At 45.0% G+C, this 18,598-nt stretch overlaps 1 protein-coding gene across 8 annotated transcripts in view; it reads right to left on the reverse strand.

Moving 5' to 3' along the window:
* The window catches only part of tmco4 (transmembrane and coiled-coil domains 4), a 101,154-nt gene that overhangs the window by 34,298 nt on the left and 48,258 nt on the right, over nt 1-18,598 (reverse strand). For all 8 annotated transcript variants that reach the window (XR_015073524.1, XM_085967061.1, XM_085967056.1 and 5 more), the window contains exon 11: nt 13,304-13,388. Coding sequence is in view for 7 of the 8 variants with exons in the window: in XM_085967061.1 (XP_085823187.1) it covers nt 13,304-13,388 (85 nt within the window). In the remaining variant the exon portion in view is untranslated. The remainder of the gene's footprint in view (nt 1-13,303; nt 13,389-18,598) is intronic.

Here is an 18,598-nt window from a genome sequence, read left to right on the forward strand (position 1 = left end):
TAAGAGACAAAAGGGATGATGGTGCGAGGCAAAAGGAGATGGTAATGGGACAAGTTAAGAAACAAAAGATGGCTCTAGATGAAGTGTAAATGGCACTGGCAGAATGAAAGACAGCTGCCATGTGGGAGAGAGAAAAAAATAAAATAAAATAAAATAAAAGGAAAAATTGTTGAACTCTATGTTGAGTCCTAAAGGCTGTAAAGTGTCTAATCGAAAGATGAGGTGCTGTTCCTCGAGCTTACGCTGAGCTTCATTGGAACAGTGCAAGAGGCCGAGGACGGTGAGGTCGGAGTGGGAGTGAAGCGGAGAATTAAAATGACAGGCGATCGGAAGCTCGGGGTCACCCTTACGGGCTGAACGGAGGTGTTCCGCAAAGCGGTCACCCAATCTGTGTCTGGTCTCCCCAGTGTAGAGGAGGCTGCATTGTGAGCAGTGAATACAGTTTACTAAATTGCAAGAAGTACAAGTAAATCGCTGTTTCACCTGGAAGGAGTGTTTGGGGCCCTGGACAGTGGGAAGGGTGGAGGTAAAAGGGCATGTGTTGTGTCTCCTGCGCTTGCACGGGAAGGTGCCAGGCAAAGGGGAAGGGGTGATAGAGGAGTGGACCAGGGTGTCGCGGAGGGAGCGGTCCCTTCGGAATGCTGAAAGGGGAGGTGAGGGGAAGAGGTGTTTGGTGGTGGGAACACGTTGGAGGTGGCGGAAATGGCAGAGGATGATCTGTTGAATATGGAGGCTGGTGGGGTTAAAGGTGAGGACAAGGGGAACCGGGAGGGAGTGAGAGCAGAAGTGCGGGAAATAGAACGGACACGGTCAAGGGCCGTGTCAACCACAGTAGAGGGGAATCCTCGGTTGAGGAAAAAGGAAGACATGTCGGAAGCACTAGTATGGAAGGTGGCATCGTCAGAGCAGATGCGGTGGAGACAGAGAAACTGGGAGAATGGAATAGAGGAGTTATTAGGATGGGCAACTAAGTGCTTGGTTAAAGGGGTCGGTTGTAAGGAGGGTCTTAAAGGATGAGAGATGGAGAGGTGGAGTGCTTTAGGAAGGGAATTCCTAAATGCATTATTTCCGATGACAGCATGTATTCTGCTCTTAATTGCCAATTAGGATTGCCCCAGTGTCATTGATCAAAATAAAATTAATCTAATAAAAGTGCCCCCTTTTTAAAGGGGGACAAACAATAAACACCCAAGTTATACAAAACAAAGGAAACTTACCAAATTAAACCAGAATATTGTCACCCATCCCCACAATGCACTGCAGTCCTTCCGGTGCCCACTGGTCATGGAAAGCTTCAAGTGTACTGGCGGACACTGCATGCTCCTACTCCAGGGACACCCAGGCGCAGTCATTGCTGTGGAAGAGAGGCAGGCAGCCGGAGTGAGCAACCCCATTGGCTGCATCTAGGAGCAGACCTACGAGGAGGCCCTCTGACTTGCCCACCTCCCTCTATACCCAGCATGGATTCTAGTGCGGGGTGAGCCAGCTTATAATTTTCCATTTCTGGGAAAGGAATTCTAGGTTTTTAATGATGCCTCTCCCTTATGGTATAGTCAGTATTGGGAACACGATTCATCAAATGATTTATTCATCAATGTGAACCACACCTGGAACTCCGATTTGATTTCTGCTACATTCACTTATACACATTGAGTTCCAACCTAATAGTCAGTGGTCACTTGCAGCTCTTAGCAGACCTGCTGTCCAATATGTCTCTGGACCTCCAGCTGTGAGATGTTCATCAGAGCTGGGATTCAGCACTATTCGTTTGCCTTTTCTTTTAAAAAGAAAATAGTCTTGTGATGTGGGTGACGCTGGCAAGGCCACATTTATTGCTCATCCCTCTTTGCCTTGAGAAGGTGGTGATGGGCCATCTCCTTGAACTATTGCAGTCCTTGTGCTGATGATATTCTCACAATGGTGTGAAGTAGGGAATTTCATGATTTTGACCCAGTGACAATGAAAGAATGGCAGTATATATCCAAGTCAGACTGATGTTTAACTTGGAGGTGATGGTGTTCCCATGATCTTACTGCTCTTGCCCTCCTTGAAGCTTGGTGAGTTGCTGTATTGCATTGCGTAGAAAGTACAAGACAGTGCACTGGTGGCGTAGGGGTGGATTTGGAGTTCACAGGCAGCGGAACAGTTCAGGAGGACCACTTTGTCTTGGATGGTATTGAGCACTGAATATTGTTGCAGCTGCACCCACCCAGGCGAGTGATGAGTGTTTCATTACACTCGACTTGAGCCTTGCAGATGGTGGAAAGGCCTTGAGGGATCAAGAGGCGAGACAATTATTGCAGGGTACCCAGCCTCTGCCCTGATCTTGTAACCACAGTGTTGATATGGCTTGTTCGGTTAAGCTTCTGGTCAAAGTTGAGCCCGGGATGATGATGGTGGGGGGACTCGGCCATGGTGTTACCATCAAAGGTTAAAGGGAGATGGTCAAGCTTTTCCTTGTTGTAGATGGTCACTGCCTGGCATTTATGTGGCACAAATGTTATCTGCCACGTCAGCTCAAGGCTGGATTCCACCCCTCACCCTGGCCACCACCTTGGGCTGAACCGGCCTGTCTGCAACTTAGGCGTCCTATTCGTCCTGAGCGAAGCTTCCAACCGCATTTCCTCTCTATCACAAAGATTGTCTACTTCCACCTCCGTAACATCGCTCGCCTCTGCCTCAGTCCATTTGCCGCTAAAAATCCTCATTTCACACCTTTGCCACCTCCAGACTCGGCTATTCCACACTCTCCTGGCCTTCTTCCCATTGTCCACCCTCCATAAACTCCGCAAATCAAAAACACAGCTGCCGGTATCCTACCCTGCACCAAGTCCTGCTAAACCATCACCTCTGTCCTCGTTAACTTTTATTGGCTCCCAGTCAATTTACTGAAGTGGGACATTTCACTTTAGGTGAAAGAGAAAGGCAGCAGAGGGGTACAGCCCCACACCATCAAAGCTTTGTCTTTGACTGATAATGCACTGACATTGACGGTGGGGATAGGAAGCTTGTAAACAGGATTAGCCCACTGTTCTGACTAAAAGAGGGCTGCTTGGTAATAAGGAAACCACAAATTAAACATATAAATAAATTATATGAAGTGGCAACCCTGGGAGCATCAATATTTGGCCCAGTGATAGTGCAGTTCCTTCACTGCATCAAAGCAAGTCCCCACTGATGGAGAAACTGCAGCACAAGTATGGTTCAAAGTAACTGCTGTGCGTTCACTTCAATGCTTAAAAATGAAATTTAAAATCCTAACTGGCTTTGTAAGTTTTAGAGTACACATATGTGGAGTTCCACTTTACCTAGAGACAGAGCAGTGCAGTCCCACAGTACAAATGGTTGCGGCTGACTCTCATTGCGGTTAGGCATGTACTGGGGTCAAACTGCTATATATAGTATAATAGAGAGGCCAAATGGAAGAATGAAATACCAGTGCAGGATGTCATTAAGAACATAAGAAATAGGAGCAGGAGTAGGCCATTCGAGCCTGCTCCGCCATTCAATGAAATTATGGCTGATCTTCTGCCTCAACTCCATTCACCGGCTCCATCGCCATATCCCTTGATGCCTTTAATAGTCAGAAATCTATCGACTTCTATTTTGAATATACCCAATGACTGAGCCTCCACAGCCCTCTGGGGTAGAGAATTCCAAAGATTCACCACCCTTTGTGTGAAGAAGTTTCTTCTCATCTCAGTCCTGAATGGCCTACCCTTTATCCTGAGGCTGTGGCCCCTGGTTCTGGACTCCCCAGCCAAGGGAAATATTCTCCCAGCATCCATCCTATCAAGCCCTGTAATAATTTTGTATGCTTCAATGAGATCCCCTCTCATTCTTCTCAATTCAAGAGAATACAGGCCTAGTTTACTCAATCTCTTCTCATACGACAGTCCCGCCATCCCAGGAATCAATCTTGTGAACCATCGTTGCACTCCCTCTATGGCAAGTATATCCTTCTTTAGGTAAGGAGACCAAAATTGTACACAGTACTCCAGGTGTGGTCTCACTAAGGCCCTATATAATTGGAGTAAGGCTTCTTTACTCCTGTACTCAAATCCTCTTGTAATGAAGGCCAGCATACCATTTGCCTTCCTAATGATTTGCTGCACCTGCACATTCACTTTCAATGACTCATGTACAAGGACACCCAGGTCCCTTTGAGCATCTGCATTCCCCAATCTTTCACCATTTAGGAGATACTCTGCCTTTCTGTTTTTTCTACCAAAGTGGATAACTTCACATTTATCCACATTATATTCCATCTGCCATGTTCTCGTCCACTCACTGAGCCTGTCGAGATCCCCTTGAAGCCGCTTTACATCCTCTTCACAATTGCCACCTAGCTTTGCATCATCAGCAAATTTGGAAATGTTACATTTAGTCCCCTCATCCAAATCATTGGTATATATTGTGAATAGCTGGGGCCCAAGCACCGATCCTTGCGGTACCCCACTAGTCACAGCCTGCCATCCTGAAAAAGACCATTTATCTTTGTTTTCTGTCTGTTAACCAATTCTCAATCCATGCTAGTATATTACACCCAATTCCATATGCCCTAATTTTGTTCACCAACCTCTTGTGTGGGACCTTATCGAAGGCCTTCTGAAAATCCAGATACACCACATCTACCGGTGTCTACTCCACTAGTTACATCCTTAAAGAACGCCAATAGGTTTGTCAAACAGGATTTCCCTTTCATAAATCCATGTTGACTCTGCCCAATCTTACTATTAGTTTCTGAGTGCCCAGTTATTGCATCCTTTATAATAGATTCCAGCATTTTCCCAACTACTGATGTGAGGCTAACAGGTCTGTAGTTCCCCGTTTTCCCTCTCTCTCCTTTCTTAAATAGTGGGGTTACATTTACTATCCTCCAATCTGCAGGGACCGTTCCAGAATCTATAGAATTTTGGAAGATGACAACCAATGCGTCCAGTATCCCAATGGCCACCTCTTTCAAAACCCTAGGATGTAGGTCATCCGGTCCTTGGGATTTATCAATTAAAGCATTTTCTTGCTCACCAAGACGAACTCACCCTGCCTTAGGGCAGATTTAAGAGCCAAGAATCTAATCTCTGTATAGACTCTAGCCCTGCCTCTGTCTGTGGGATTAGAGACCTGGAAGTGGGGATTAACCTCCCAGAACATCATAACTCCAGTGAACTCTAGCAACTCCTTCTTTCTATAAAGTTGAAGAACATAGAAAATAAATCCTTTGTAATATTAAGAAGCCCTATGGAATATTTCAATCTATAAGTGGTTAACAGAGCACTAATACAGTCTCAAGCTGTAGTTACTTGCTGTTTTTATTACCTAATTTTCTCCCCCCCCTTCTTCTCCTGATGGTGCGGACCCAGGCTGGGGTATGGGCTCCACAGGGGCCAGTTGCCCTCTAGTACCTCAGCCAAGTGGCCACCTTCACTTGCGAACCTAGACAGTGAGTGGTAGCAAGCCATTCTATCACGAGAGTAGATCATCACAACCAAGCCCGATCCCATCTTCACAATATCCACACACACATACTTTCCAGGGCGGGTCACTGGATGCTGGGTGTTTCATTTCACAAAAGCCCCCCTCGGCCATGGGGCGGAAACTCTAGCTGGGGTTGCCTCTCCTAATCACTATCCAATGCCTCCTGCTGGAAAGTGAGTGCGTGTGGAATATTGGATGAAATCAGTTTTGGGCTTGGCTGTGATGGCCTCTGCAGTCATGTAAGCTGCTGATGCTCACTGCCCAGGCTCACAATAAGAATAGCAACTTGGGTGATGTACCCAAGGGTGGGGGGCAGCCAACAGCTGAGGAACCCATATCCCAGCAATAGTCAGCGTCTGTGGGAAAGGAGGTAAAAAGGAAAACATTGGAGAAACGAAACTGATCTTTAATTTCCTTACCACAAACAAGAAGAATTAGTTAACACTCTGGATATCAAAGCATGGAGCACTCGGGGCTGGAGTGTGCATGTCTTTACTGCTCCATAACCATCTATAGTCCTTGAACATCCAACAGTCTAAAAATAGCCCTCTCGAGGTTTTAAATTGCGGGTTTCATCATCTATGATTCATCTTTATGCTTCAAAGTATTTTTTAAAAAAGAGTAAGGAATTTTATTTATCTGGTGGGGTGGTCAAGTGTTAATTATAATCAGAACCTTTACTGTAAGGGGGCTGATGCAGGCAGGTTCATTGACATTCATGCTGCACACTTAAATACTCATTGAAATTCATTCACTACCAAGCAGTTTTGAAACACAATTCAAGATACTCTTTTTATATTAACGCCACACAAATCATGTTTGTTACAGTGAACAGTACAGGAAACTTTGGTTTATCCGGAGGTTAACTGTCCGGAATGCTCGATACACCGGCAAAAATCAGGAGCCGTTTCGTTAGGTTTTTTTTCTTTTCGTTGCTTTTTTTCCCCCCACTAGTCAGGCTCTGCAAGGTCTCGCTGAAGCTGTTGCTTAGCTAGAGAGACGCTTGCAAGCTGCGCCGACTGTTTTGAAGCTGTTGCTAAGCAACAGGGTTTGTTGCTTCAGACGGAGCTCAGAAGCTCTGTATGTTTTAACATAAGCGCTGGTTTCTCCGGCAGTTTTGATGGGCCGGCACCAGCTCGGTCCAGTCAGTGCCGGATAGCAGAAAGTTTCCTGCACAGTCATGATTCTATTCTCAAGACAGGTAGCCAACTGGAAAGTAATGCAAGTAACCACTGATCTTAGGATCTCAAACATCTGCAACCAGAACACAGGAAGAAAAAAAACTTCTAATCCTTCAACAGATCTATCAGCTTATATCTACCCCACCTGGTCCAGACACATTCAGTATGACTCAGTCAATACGAGTTTATTCAGGCACAGTCAAAATTTAGATTTTACCACAATAGCTGTTATCTCTGTGTGGTCACAAGAGCCTCGACACAGACCTGAATGTAAACTACTGGAATAAACAGATGCATCCCACCATAGAAATACATAGAAAAGTTAAAACCCGGCCAACAGGCCATTCGACCCAACCAGTCCGTGTTGGCGTTTATCCTCACACGCAAGCAAATCGTTCTAATCATGTTTATGATTAGTGCTTCTGTCTCAACCACTTACCCTGGCAGTGAATCCCACAGCCTCACAACTCTCCGTGAGAAGCAGTCTCTCCTTCCCCCTGTTCTAAATCTCTTACATTTAATCTTGTATCTGTGGCCTCTCATCCTTGACCCGACAACTACTGACATGTCTGTTACCTCCGTAAAGAATTTGATGAGGTTTTTAAACAACCTTGAATGAACACAAGACCCAGCCTGATGACGCCAGAAACGTAATGGCTCTTGATGCTCCAGGTGAAGTTTTACGAACAGCGAGATAATGATACATTTGAACATAGCAGAGATCGCCTCTTCCCCCACACCACCATGGACGTATTGTTGGAGAGACCCATATCACTGGTTGGTGATGAACTAAGTTTGGTTTACTCTCATCCTATTTGCTTTCAGATGTTTACAATGTCAAACATGAGCCACAATGTTATTTATCAATTGATCTCCCATCTGGCACAGTATTAAGTGGGCTTCACAGCAATCAGACTCCATTATTGCAACGATTGACACAAATATAAATAGGAATAAAGCCATTAGGGTCAGCATGCACGGTTTGACTATGTTAAACTACTTATTCATTAATTAGCATCCTAACGAGCAGCCCCATAGAAACTGCAATATTACATTCAAACCATCTTTACTAATTATTTCAAAACACGCAGCTTGTAGTTTTTTTTTTTTTTAAACTGTATCTGCAGAGCAGTATCTGTCCCCAGAGTGTTATCTGGAGAACTGCTCCTAACCATCCGAAAGACATCACTTTCAAGGTCAGGGTGTTATTAGCTCCGAGACAAATAAGCGAGTACGATACCATCTGTCACAGTATGTTCAGAAAATCAAACTTACTAACATTCAATGGCATTACCATCGCTGAATCCCCCACTATCAACATCCTGGGGGTTACCATTGATCAGAAACTGAACTGGACCAGCCATATAAATACTGTGGCTACAAGAGCAGGCCAGAGGCTGGGAATTCTGCGGCGAGTGTCTCACCTCCTGACTCCCCAAAGCCTTTCCACCATCTACAAGGCACAAGTCAGGAGTGTGATGGAATACTCTCCACTTGCCTGGATGAGTGCAGCTCCAACAACACTCAAGAAGCTCGACACCATTCATTCAGGATAAAGCAGCCCGCTTGATTGGCACTCCATCCACCACCTTCAACATTCACTCCCTCCACCACCGGCACACTGTGGCTGCAGTGTGTACCATCTACAAGATGCACTGCAGCAACTCGCCAAAGCTCCTTCAACAGCACCTTCCAAACCCGCGACCTCTACCACTTAGAAGGACAAGGGCAGCAGACGCATGGGAACATCACCACCTACAAGTTCCCCTCCAAGCCACACACCACCCTGACTTGGACCTGTATCGCCGTCCCTTCACTGTCGCTGGGCCAAAATCCTGGAACTCCCTTCCTAACAGCATTGTGGGTGTACCTACACCATATGGACTGCAGCGGTTCAAGAAGGCGGCTCACCACCATCTTCTCAAGGGCAATTAGGGATGGGCACTAAATGCAGGCCTAGCCAGCGACGCCCACATCCCATCAACGAATAAAAAAAATTCAGGTAACACCTGGGCGAAGAAATTGCTTGCCAATAATCTCAGCAATAAAGCTGGTTTCAACTCAATCAGGAGTACTCACGCTGAGTTTCCATAAATTATCACCTGGTGGAACTTCAGCCCCGAGATGTGTTGGGTTTAATCTACAGGAAACTCTCTTTTTACCGGCACCGACGGGACCGGCGTGGTGCCGGTTGATCAAAGAGTCCGGATTACAGAGAGGTATACTTACTAAGGTTCGAGAGCCCCGCACACGGCCACAGATCCAGGCGTCCCTGTTGCATGGCAACAGGTGCAGGAACCCCAGTTACACGGCCACAGATCCAGGAACCCCGGTTACACGGCCACTAATATGAAGTAAAACTTACCTGAACCGACTCCTGAATTTTGCCAGTTAAGAGAGATTTCTGGTTATTTAGGTGCCGGTAAAAAGAGAGTTTCCTGTAGTCTGTGAGGAGCCTGCATTAGTGCTGCCTGTCTCGCCCTTTACTAGGAACTGGCTAATGGGATACAATACGGTTTAGTTGTATTGCTGCTGTACAATAAACTCAGATTCTTAAAGATAGGCCAATTAATTTTTTTCCAAGCAAGGGTGAAAATTCTAATAGTGCTGAAATAAAAGAGAAAACTGGTAGAAATGCACATCTGAAAGGGAAAATCCAGGATAATGTTCAAGATTCTGAAAGGTCTACATCTGAAATGTTTTCGCTGCTGACGGACCTGCTGTATATTTTGAGCATTGTTATTGATTCCAGATTGCTAATATTCATGTATTTTTCTTTTGAACTTGCTGCTGGTTATCTGGTCATTCATTCAAACGAATTTCAGAGTGGATGAATGCTGGGACTTTTCCCTGACACTCGGAATTGCTCGTTTGTATGCGGTGTCACCACGAGTTAGAAATGCTAGTTGGTGAGTCAGTCACCTGCTTTTTCATTGTAAAGCCCCGATAATCCATTACTGGAATGTATTTCCCATCTCATCCCCCCGCCACCCCCACCTCCATTCCACACACAAAAAAAGGCCCGGAGAGAGGATTTAAACTAGAGCGGGGAATCAGAGCACTGAAACAAACAGAGGGAAGAACTTGAAAAAGTGGCATCACAGCTGGCAAGAGGGAGGAGCGACGGAGCCCGAGGAATAAAAGCCAAGTGTTCAATTATGGATTTACACTTTAATATTTAACTATATAGTAGATTGAGGGACCACTTTACTTAAAAAAAAAAAGTAAGAATTAATAAGAGGCAAAGGTAATAGCCCAACTTTCAGCTACAAATATGTAAATAATTAATTAGATTAAAATAACTGAAGAAAGACTTGCAATTCTATAGCGCCTTTCATGACCTCAGGATGTCCCAAAGCGCTTTACAGCCAATGAAGCAGTTTTGCAGTGTATTCACTGTTGTAATGTAGGAAACACAGCAGCCAATTTGCACACAGCAAGCTTCCACAAACAGTAACGTCATAATGGCCAGATAATCTGTTTTAAGTCAACCACTGACACAAGGGTTCAACCTCATGGCTGTTCTCTGAAGTTACCAATAGATGTAATAGGCTATAAATTGAGCAATGGAAGTAGCTAACAGAAATCAAATTAATCCAGCTGTTAATCATAATTTAGTATTAAAGGTGAATCCGTTAGCATAAGAAATTGATAAATAACTGCTGTACAGTAAATAAATATATAAAGTAGATAATGGTAGCACAGGCAGTGTGTCAAGACTGCTTAATGTTGGAGTTTGTGGACAGTGAGACTGTTCCGGGTGACCACACCTGAGAGAAATATCTATGCCTTGAGTCACTCTGGCTCAGAGTCGCTGAGCTGGAGCGCGAGATAAAGACATTTCGACATTTAAAGGAGGGTTAGGAATATCTGGATAGTTTGCTCCATAACACAGTAACACCACCGAGAGAGATACAGGTACAGAGTGGTGCGTGACTGACAGTCAGCAGGGTGGAGGAGAACGAAGTCCCGAAACTGGTCCTGTCCAACAGTTATGACGTACTCGCTACCAATGTTCGCCCTAATTTGTTTGGGGCCGCACGGGGAAGCCAGCTCACCGGCTGCGCGGGACCTCGAGACAGCTGCGCAACTGCGCAACTTAAAGGGAACGTTACCTCTGGGGATAAGGAGGAAGCCTGCGGGGAGGGTGCTCAGAATCCTGCTAGGACCCCAGCTATTCACAATATATATTAATGATCTAGACGAGGGAACTAGATGTAATATCTTCAAGTTTGCAGATGACACAAAGCTGGGTGGGCGTGTGTGCTGTGAGGAGGATGCAGAGAAACTCCAGTATGATTTGGGCAGGTTGGATGATTGGGCAGATGCAGTATAATGTGGATAAATGCGAAGTTATCCACGTTGGTGGCAAAAACAGGAAGGTAGATTATCTGAACGGCAATAGATTGGGAGAAGGGGAAGTGCAACGAGACCTGGGTGTCCTTGTGCACCAGTCGCTGAAGGTAAGCATGCAGGTGCAGCAGGCGGTTAAGAAGGCAAATGGTATGTTGGCCTTCATAGCGAGAGGATTCGAGTACAGGAGCAAGGATGTCTTGCTGCAGTTGTACAGGGCCTTGGTGAGACCACATCTTGAGTATTGTGTGCAGTTTTGGTTGCCTTATCTGAGGAAAGATGTTCTTGCCATGGAGGGAATGCAGCGAAGATTCACCAGACTGATACCTGGGATGGCAGGAATGACGTATGAGGAGAGATTGAGTCGATTGGGCTTATACTCGCTGGAGTTTAGAAGAATGAGAGGAGATCTCATTGAAACATAAAATTCTAACAGGACTAGACAGACTAGATGCAGGAAGGATGTTCCTGATGGTCGGGGAGTCCAGAACCAGGGGTCACAGTCTAAGGATAAGGGGTAAGCCATTTAGGACAGAGATGAGGAGGAATTTCTTCACCCAGAGAGTGGTGAACCTGTGGAATTCTCTACCACAGAAAGCAGTTGAGGTTAATTCATTAAATATATTCAAGAAGGAGTTAGATATAGTTCTTAAGGCTAAAGGGATCAAGGAATATGGGGAGAAAGCAGGGACAGGGTACTGAGTTTGGATGATCAGCCATGATTTCATTGAATGGCGGAGCAGGCTTGAGGGGCCGAATGGCCTACTCCTGCTCCTATCTTCAATGTTTCTATGTTTCTAACCAAAGCACCTTGGAGCAGAAGGGGGAAGGAGAAGGATAGGAAGAGCAGAATGGAAAGGTTGTAGTCTTTGCAGATTTGCTGCAGTCCCGATTGAGGGACCAGGATGATGTGTTGCCTACCCGATGCCAGGACAAAGGTTATTTCGAAGCGGCTGGAAAGAAACTTAGAAGGGGAGGGTGAAGAACCAACTGTCGTGGTCCATGTTGGAACCAACAACATAGGAAAGAGCAGGGTGGAGGTCCTGCTAAGAGAATATCAAAAGCTCAGAGCTAAATTAAAAAGCAGGACCTCGAGGGTGGGAATCTCTGGATTACTACCTGAGCCACATGCTAACTGGCATAGGGAGAAACAGATCAGGAAAGAGAATGCATGGCTGAAAGACTGGTATGGGACGCTAGCACCAGTACTGGGACAGGAAAGAGCTGTACCGCAGAGACTGGCTGCACCTGAACTAGCATGGGACCAAGATCCTAGTGGATTGGATAAATAGGATTGTAGAAACAACTTTAAACTAGTAAACTGGGGCAGGATGGGGTGGATATAATAGTATAAAAGATAAGAAAAAGGAGGGATGAGAGAAGAGGTCAGAGTTCAAAAAGGGATAAAGATAACCGATACTCAGGGAACAGAAAGGGTTATAGGAAGTAATAATAAAATAAGTTATTTTAAATGGAATAAAAATGTAAATGCTCATGCTGTTGGGAGTTGCCAGTGTTACTGATTTGCATTGAATCTGAAGTATGTGAAGTGGAACCAGAAGGAGGAACACGAGGGAAGCAGGTAATGACATTAAAGATGGAACTGAATTAATTTTCATGAATATCATTCCTGACTGAAAAGTATTAAATTCATACAGCATGAAAAAAAATTGTTTTAAATTCAGATCACGAAGTTAAAACAGAAAATGCTGGAAATACTCAGCAGGCCAGGCAGCATCTGTGGAGAGAGGGACAGAGTTAACGTTTCAGGTCGATGGCCTTTCGTCAGAAGTTAGTTATGATCTGTTACTAAAGATCGGCTGTCAGAACAATTTATTTGCCTGTGCGAGAAAAAAAATGAAATGTCAATGAATGCTTGGAATACATGGCAGGTTGGTCAGGATCCTGCAACTTGTATTTATATAGTGCCGTGGGACGTTTTACTATGTTAAAGGTGCTATATAAATACAAGTTGTTGTAGGGTCTGAAAGAGTTCAAAAGATTAATGTTTCAGGTGAGACTCTATCAGAACTGGCATGATCAGGCTGTGGAAACCCCTTTACAGGACTAACCAGGATAAATCAGCTCCTCTATTTCCTATCTGACTTGTCCTTGTTTTCCTATTAAAGGGGCACCTCCAGCCTGACTGGCAAATCTGATTAAAGGTCCCACCCGAAACGGTAAACCCTTCTTCCTCTTTCAGCTGCCAATTTAGCTGCTGGGCACTTCCAGCATTTTCTGTTTTTTTTATTTCAATAAAGAATGTTCTTTAGGAAGAATCCTTTGTGTACCTTTCTCTTGAACCAGCTCCTGAAGACAAAAGTAAATCACCCGTGCTCCAAGGCTAAAGCCAACCAACGTGACTGGTCTCTTGCCCTGCGGAAAACATCAATAAAAGGGGTAAAGTGAGAACGTTTGCTTATTATATCAACCCTTTGAAGGTGCACAGTCAGCCTCTGAGAAATACAATTGGCATCATCTTGCCACACTGCAGCCATCAGGTGCATATAAACGAGCACAAGAACAAAGCAAGGAACATACCGCAGTCTGCTCACCTGGGGTGCACTCAAAATTAAACACTCACATTTTCTATTAATGAAAGGAGAGCAATTGTCACTGGCAATGAATGTGAGAAAGTACATTTGCTCAGTAATCATTGTGTGTGAAACTATACTCTACAAAAACACTTCATTCAATATTATCAGAGAGCTCAGACTGCAGTACAGAATAGACTGACAGGTCTTCGATTAGAATACATACTGAAGAGATAGAATATTGGTGGGGGGTGCAGGTGAGATGTGGTTCAGATTGTTCTGAATGTCAAAGGTCCAAAACAGTTCAATTATTTTCTGTTGCCAAATAATTAAATTAGGTAAACATGTTACAGTATTTAGAAATAAGCTAGATATTGGAAACTTGAAAAAGTTGATCCAGCTAAATTCCTGTTGTGTCTGTGTGTTGATAGAGACACTGAAGACAGGAGTTGGTTTCATAGGTGTTTACTAAACAAAGTCTGGAGGGGAACTAACTGATACAACACAATATACAGGCTTATATAGCCCGAGTGGCCATTACCGGCATTACAGTACACGTGGGGCTCTTAAAGGCACATACACTACAATTCCTCCCCTTTTAGCCAACCAGTACATAATATTTTAAGTAATTATTAATTACATGTTACAAGAAAAATAATCTACACATTGCTGCAGTTAATTAATTATAAGTCAGTCTCTCTGGAGGCTTCCTGACTCGGTCCGGATAACGCCTCGGTGGTGTAGTAGTTTCTGGTGGTGTAGTAGGTTCTTTTGGCAAGGCTGATTCGGCTTGAATGCCAGTGTCGGGTTCATCGGGTTCCAGTATCACCAGATCGGAGGTAGATATGGGTATCTCTACTTCATCGTTAGGCGTATAGAGTTGTGGTGTAGGTTGTCCCTTTTCGGATGACTCTATGATTTGGTCAGCATGGCGCCTTATTATGCTTTCTCCGATGTCCACGGTATACATCAGCGGTCCTAGTCGTGTGCAGATAGTTCCAGGCTGCCATTTCTCAGTACGGTAGTCCCGGGCCAAAACTTGTTGACCTATCTGGAAGGTTCTAGTTGGCCTTTCATTCATGCCTTGAAACTGCCGGTTCTCCACGTCCCTTCTGATGTTGGGCTTGATCAAATCCAGCCGGCATCTTAGGCTTCTATTGAAGAACATCATGGCGGGAGTTTGGTTTGTAACCATATGTGTTGCATTCCTGTATGCGAACAAGAAGTTATCCACCTTGTGCTGAAGTTTTATGTCTTCATTACCCATGGCCTTTATGGCCTTCTTGAAGGTCTGGACAAACCTTTCAGCCAATCCATTGGTGGCGGGATGGTATGGGGCGGACATGTAGTGCTTAACCCCATTGTTTTTTAAGAACTTCCTGAATTCTTCGGACACAAATTGCGGTCCATTATCAGAACAGATCTGTTCCGGCAGCCAATTCCTGGCAAATATGGTCCTTAATACTGTGATGGTATTTTCCGTGGTGGTGGAGGACATCTTTATTACCTCCGGCCACTTGGAGTGTGCATCAACCGCGATTAAGAACATTGAGTCCATAAATGGACCAGCAAAGTCGATGTGTACCCTTTGCCAGGGAGATGAGGGCCACTCCCATGGATGTAGAGGGGCTTGGGGTGGAGCGTTTTGGACCTTCTGGCATCCTAGGCAGCTCTAGGTCATTTCTTCGATGTCTCCATCGATACCTGGCCACCATACAAACGCCCTGGCTAGGTTCTTCATTTTCACTCCACCCAGATGCCCCTCGTGAAGCTCCTTTAGAACTTTATCCTGGAGTTTGGGTGGAATCACCACTCTGGATCCACACATCAAGGTTCCTCGGCACACTGACAGCTGTTCTCTTCTTTGCGAGAATGCTGGCAACAGTGGTTCACCATATGCTGGCCATCCCTTCACTGTTAAATCGTAGACTCGTGAGAGAGTCGGGTCATTTCTAGTTTCCCTTTCAATGGCAGAATTTGTTACTGGTAGACATTCGACTATGGTAGAGTGGAAAATCTCCACTGGGTCTACGGTAGGTGCTTCTTCTACCGTTGGCAACGGTAGGCGCGATAACCCGTCAGCATTCCCATGCTGTTTTGATCCTTTGTATTCTATGTTGTATTGGTGTGCCCCTAGAAAAAGGGACCACCTCTGTAGCCTTTGCGCTGTCATAATGGGAACACCCTTTTTAGGGTTGAATATGGAGATGAGGGGTTGATGGTCAGTCAACAGGGTAAATTTTTGTCCGTGTAGGTAATGGTTGAATTTCTTCACTCCCCATACCAGGCTGAGTGCTTCCCTGTCGATTTGGGCATAGTTACGCTCAGCTGAGTTCAATGAGCGTGACGCAAAAGCTATCGGCCATTCCGAGCCATCAGGGAATTTATGCGATAATACTGCTCCTACGCCGTAAGGGGATGCATCGCACGCCAGTCTGATTGGCAGTGATGGGTTGTAATGAGCCAAAACTTCTTTGGATGTGATTAAGTCTTTGCATTTATGGAAGGCACGTTTACAGTCTTCGCTCCATTTCCAAATTACTCCTGTTTGTAGCAGTTCATTAAGAGGGTGTAGAAGAGTTGATAAGTTCGGTAAAAATTTATGATAGTAATTTATTAATCCCAGGAACGACCTTAATTGTGAAACATTTTCAGGTGCTGGGGCTTTTATGACCGCTTCAATTTTTTCAGGTGACTTATGCAACCCTTCCTTATTAATTATGTGGCCACAATATGATATTTGATTTTGGAAAAATTCACACTTGGGGCGATTTGCTCGTAGGCCCCGTTCTCTCAGCCTAGTGAGCACCTGCTCCAAATTGGCAAGGTGCTCGTTGTCGTTTTCTCCCGTTACAAGGATGTCGTCTAGGTAGCAATGAGTCCCCGGAATCCCTTGGAGGACTTGCTCCATAGCTCTTTGCCAGATAGCTGGAGCGGATGCTACTCCGAAAACCAGTCGATTGTACTGGTACAGACCTTTGTGTGTATTTATCGTGAGATATTTTTTTTTAGAGGCCTCTTCAACCTCCATCTGTAGATATGCCTGTGCCAAGTCAATTTTGGTGAAACGTTTCCCTCCGGATAGTGAGGCGAAAATATTTTCTATCCTCGGAAGAGGATACTGTACCGTGTGAAGGACCGGGTTTACAGTCGCCTTGAAGTCTCCACAGATGCAAATTTTTCTCTGTTCTTCAGATTTATCATTATTCAATGCTTTCTTCATGACTGGAACGATGGGTGTTGCCCACTCACTCCAATCTATTTTGGATAATACGCCTGCCTTTTCCAAATTCTCCAGCTCTGCCTCGACTGCTGGACGAATTGCGTATGGCACCGGTCTTGCCTTAATAAACTTGGGAATTGCTGCATCTTCCACTTTTATTGAAGCGGTGATGCCTTTCAAGGTTCCTAGTTTCTCTTGAAACACTTCTTTGGCGTTGGCCAAGATGTCTTTTAATCGTTCAGGTATGGCGTCATCATCGTTTTTTTTCTTACTGGTCACCGTCAGTGCCTGAATGGAGTGCCAGTCTAAACGTATTTTCCTGATCCAGTCACGTCCCAACAGCGGTGGACCACCATCTTGTAGAATGTATAAATACAACTTTTGTATTTCCTTGCCGTTGTATACAACAGGCACCCTTATTTTTCCTTTGGGGTATACTTTCTGCCCCGTATATGTTTTCAAGATAATGGATGTGTCTTTTAAAGGTATATGCGGAAATAGCCGCTCGTAATCCCGTCGATTTATGACGGTCAGAGCTGATCCTGTATCTAGCTCCATTTTAACTGGGGACCCTGCTATCGTGAGGGTAACCCAAATGGTCTGGTAATCATCTTTGGCAATTACATTATGTAATTTGAGACAGCTTAGTCTCTTGTTTTCGGAGTCGCTATCGCTCTTCTGGTCTTCGGAGCTACTGTCCGTCATCATTTGTACCTTTCTGTACTTTTCTTTATTGATTTTTTTTTTTCCTGTCTGTGGATTTTTTTTGTCCAGATCGGCATACCCGTGCAATGTGTCCAAGCTTTCCGCATTGCCTGCATGCTTTGTCCTTGAACCAGCAGTCCCTCTGGTCATGGGTGGATCTGCCGCAGCGATAACATCTCTCGAAACCCTGTGTCATTTCATGGGTGCCGAAGTCCTGTGGCTTTTGTTGTATCTCTGCAGCTCCTCTTGCGGCTGCTTCGTATGATACAGCCATACTGAAAGCCTTGTCCAGTGTTAAATCTTTTTCAGAAAGCAGCCTTTTCTGTGTTCCTTCGCTTAAGAGACCGCAGACGAATTTGTCTCGAAGATAATCTGCTAGTCCTGCCCCGAATTGGCAGTGTTTTGATAGCTTTCTTAATTCGGTGAGGTAATCAGCGTTACTTTCATTCTTGTGTTGATTTCTCTTGAAGAATTTGAATCGTTCCGCTATCAGCAGCGGTGTTGGGTTTAAGTGCTCCTGTAGGGTATCAACAATTTCTTTAAAATTCTTGTCCTTTGGTTTGGCTGGAGTGATTACATTTCGTAACAGCCCGTATGTCTTTGCGCCCATTAGATTTAGTTGTACTGAAGCTTTTTTTTCATCTTCTATTCCATTTGCGGTGCAATATACCTCCACTCTTTCCACATATGTGGTCCAATCCTCTATCTCGTTATCAAAAGCATCAATATTGCCAGACTTAGGCATCCTAGAAAAAAAATGGCGCTTCCCGCGCTTTTCTTTCTTTTCTGCAGTAAAGATATGGTGCTTCCCGCGCCGCTGCTGCCGATGACAACGCTGTTTCCGTTTTATTTATTTATTTATTTACAGTTGGAGACTCGTTCCCGCCAGACTCTCTCTCTAGGTCTGAACGCCGACCTGCTCGCAGCGCCGGCCGTCTCCCGAGTGCTCCCTCCCCGTCTGTTACTGCTTGCCTCCGCTTTCGCTGCTTTGCCCAGCTGTAGAGCCAGCCGCTGGAGCCCCAGCCCGACGCCCAGGAAGGATTATTGCAGTACCTGCCACCAGCTTGTCTAGCTGGTGAAACTACAGCTTTTTCTTTTTCTTGATTTTTCTTCAACTTTGGACG

Source organism: Somniosus microcephalus, chromosome 25 (assembly GCF_052327205.1).
Source record: "Somniosus microcephalus isolate GS21.2 chromosome 25, FLI_Smic_1.0, whole genome shotgun sequence".
Classification (NCBI taxonomy): Eukaryota; Metazoa; Chordata; class Chondrichthyes; order Squaliformes; family Somniosidae; genus Somniosus; species Somniosus microcephalus.